Source organism: Aspergillus bombycis (genome assembly GCF_001792695.1).
Source record: "Aspergillus bombycis strain NRRL26010 chromosome Unknown contig00311, whole genome shotgun sequence".
In the NCBI taxonomy this organism is placed as follows: Eukaryota; Fungi; Ascomycota; class Eurotiomycetes; order Eurotiales; family Aspergillaceae; genus Aspergillus; species Aspergillus bombycis.
This window is the reverse complement of record NW_019170313.1, coordinates 454-2223: the sequence shown is the minus strand read 5'-3', so window position 1 is coordinate 2223 and position 1770 is coordinate 454. Positions and strand designations below refer to the sequence as shown.

The 1770-nt window shown below is 37.1% G+C and overlaps 1 protein-coding gene across 1 annotated transcript; it reads left to right on the top strand.

Moving 5' to 3' along the window:
* Positions 1–711: 711 nt before the first annotated feature.
* Positions 712–1521, top strand: ABOM_012260 (GPALPP motifs-containing protein 1; the record flags this gene model as incomplete). The annotated part of the gene is made up of 2 exons (XM_022539385.1): positions 712–1257; positions 1312–1521. 2 exons carry the CDS (start codon positions 712–714, stop codon positions 1519–1521), a joined length of 756 nt encoding a protein of 251 aa, XP_022382855.1.
* Between the last annotated feature and the right edge of the window lie 249 nt (positions 1522–1770).

Genomic DNA, 1770 nt, shown 5'->3' with positions numbered 1-1770 from the left:
ATAATAATTAATTTAATAAAAATAAAAGATAAGAGACACAGCTAATTAAGATCTCAGAATAATTATAAAGATAGTAAAATTATACCGGCAGAATATCAAAAGTAGAACTAATCGCCTAAGTATATCTCAATACACTACAGGGACTGTACTATTCCTAGGCCTAATCACAATATGCGGATTGTTTACCAGCTATGTTATTTGAAATGATTACGTAATTCTTTATAAGCATAACGTAACCCACGGCCGAGCTGCGCAGCTCTGTATTCTATATAAATTGACCCTTTTTAATACTTAATATCTCAATAACTAGAAGCTATAATAGTATAAAACTTAAATATAGTATAGAATAATACTTAATCTTTATATATATAGTTAAAAAAAGTTTATATAAATAATAATATCTTTGGTATTAAATATTACACTGGCAATTTTGGTATTTTTGGTATTCTTTATTTATAGTATAAAAATAAAAGAATTAAAAATTAAAAAATTTATTTTTAGCTTTATTAAGTATATATTATATTATATATTGAATCCTTTATTCTTACTATCTTTAGTTGTTGAGATATTAAATATTAAAAAAAGATCAGTTTGTATGGAATACAGAGCTGCGCAGCTCGGCCGTGCGCGCAGCTCGGCCGTGGGTTACGTTAACTAAGCACAATTAGAATGACCTCCTTCCTTCCCCATCAACCACATTGTTTTCATGCAATGGATCAAAGTGAAAAACGAAAGTTTGAGCAGCCGACACCATACCCCGAATATGATGTCGACAATATTGACAAACGACGGAGGGTAGTCGGACCAACGTTACCTTTATCAAACCCAGCAGACGATGACAGCAGTGATGACGATGACATTGGTCCGAGTTTACCTCCTTCAGGTACTATGGAAACCGAAGTATTTAATGCCAATATACATAACAACACCTTGAAAGGGCTGTCGACTGAGCAAAGCCATGCTTGCGAGGATCGAAGTTATCGAGACGAGTGGATGCTACGGCCTCCAGAGTCAACTAGCAGGACTTCAAGCGTGGATCCGACTAGATTAAGAAGTCGAAAGTTTCAAAGTGCAAGATCAGTACCGAGTTCCCAACCAGGAGGAATAGATTCATCTTGGACGGAAACGCCAGAGGAAAAAATGAAACGTTTACAAGATAAAGTGATGGGTGTTAGCACACCTGGTACACACAATGATCAAGTAACTCGGCCTGCCAGAGTATCACAGGCCATGCAGGAGAGAATCCACAAGTACAACGTAAGTTAAGGCAAGCGCTGCAGTATATTGCTGGTCCATACTTACCAATTCCAGGATGCGAAACGGAAAGCTAATACATCTGGAACTGTATCACAACCTCTTGAGCAGTGTAAAAATGGCAATGAGGACGATCCTAGCAGTCGCCCCTTTGATAAGGAAAAGGATATGGCTATCTCCTCTAAGTTAACCAATTCCCAACGTCGGGAGATGATTAATAAGGCCGCTGACTTTGGCTCTCGATTCAGCAAGGGAAATTATCTATAACAATTAGATTTTGTACATAAGAAAATGTGTCGCTAGTCATACCCTAGTATCTCCTCGGAGGCTCCTCGGTATATTCTACTTTAGTTGGTGCTTCCCTGGAATTGATCAGGAACTAGTATCCAGGCAATATGTTGCATTCGATTATCGCAGCAAGATTGACTGACTGACTAAAAATTAACAGTTTGAAACTAATTAATAGTATCTCTGCGGTAATCTACAGCACAGTTCTACATTTTCTTGTATCTATTT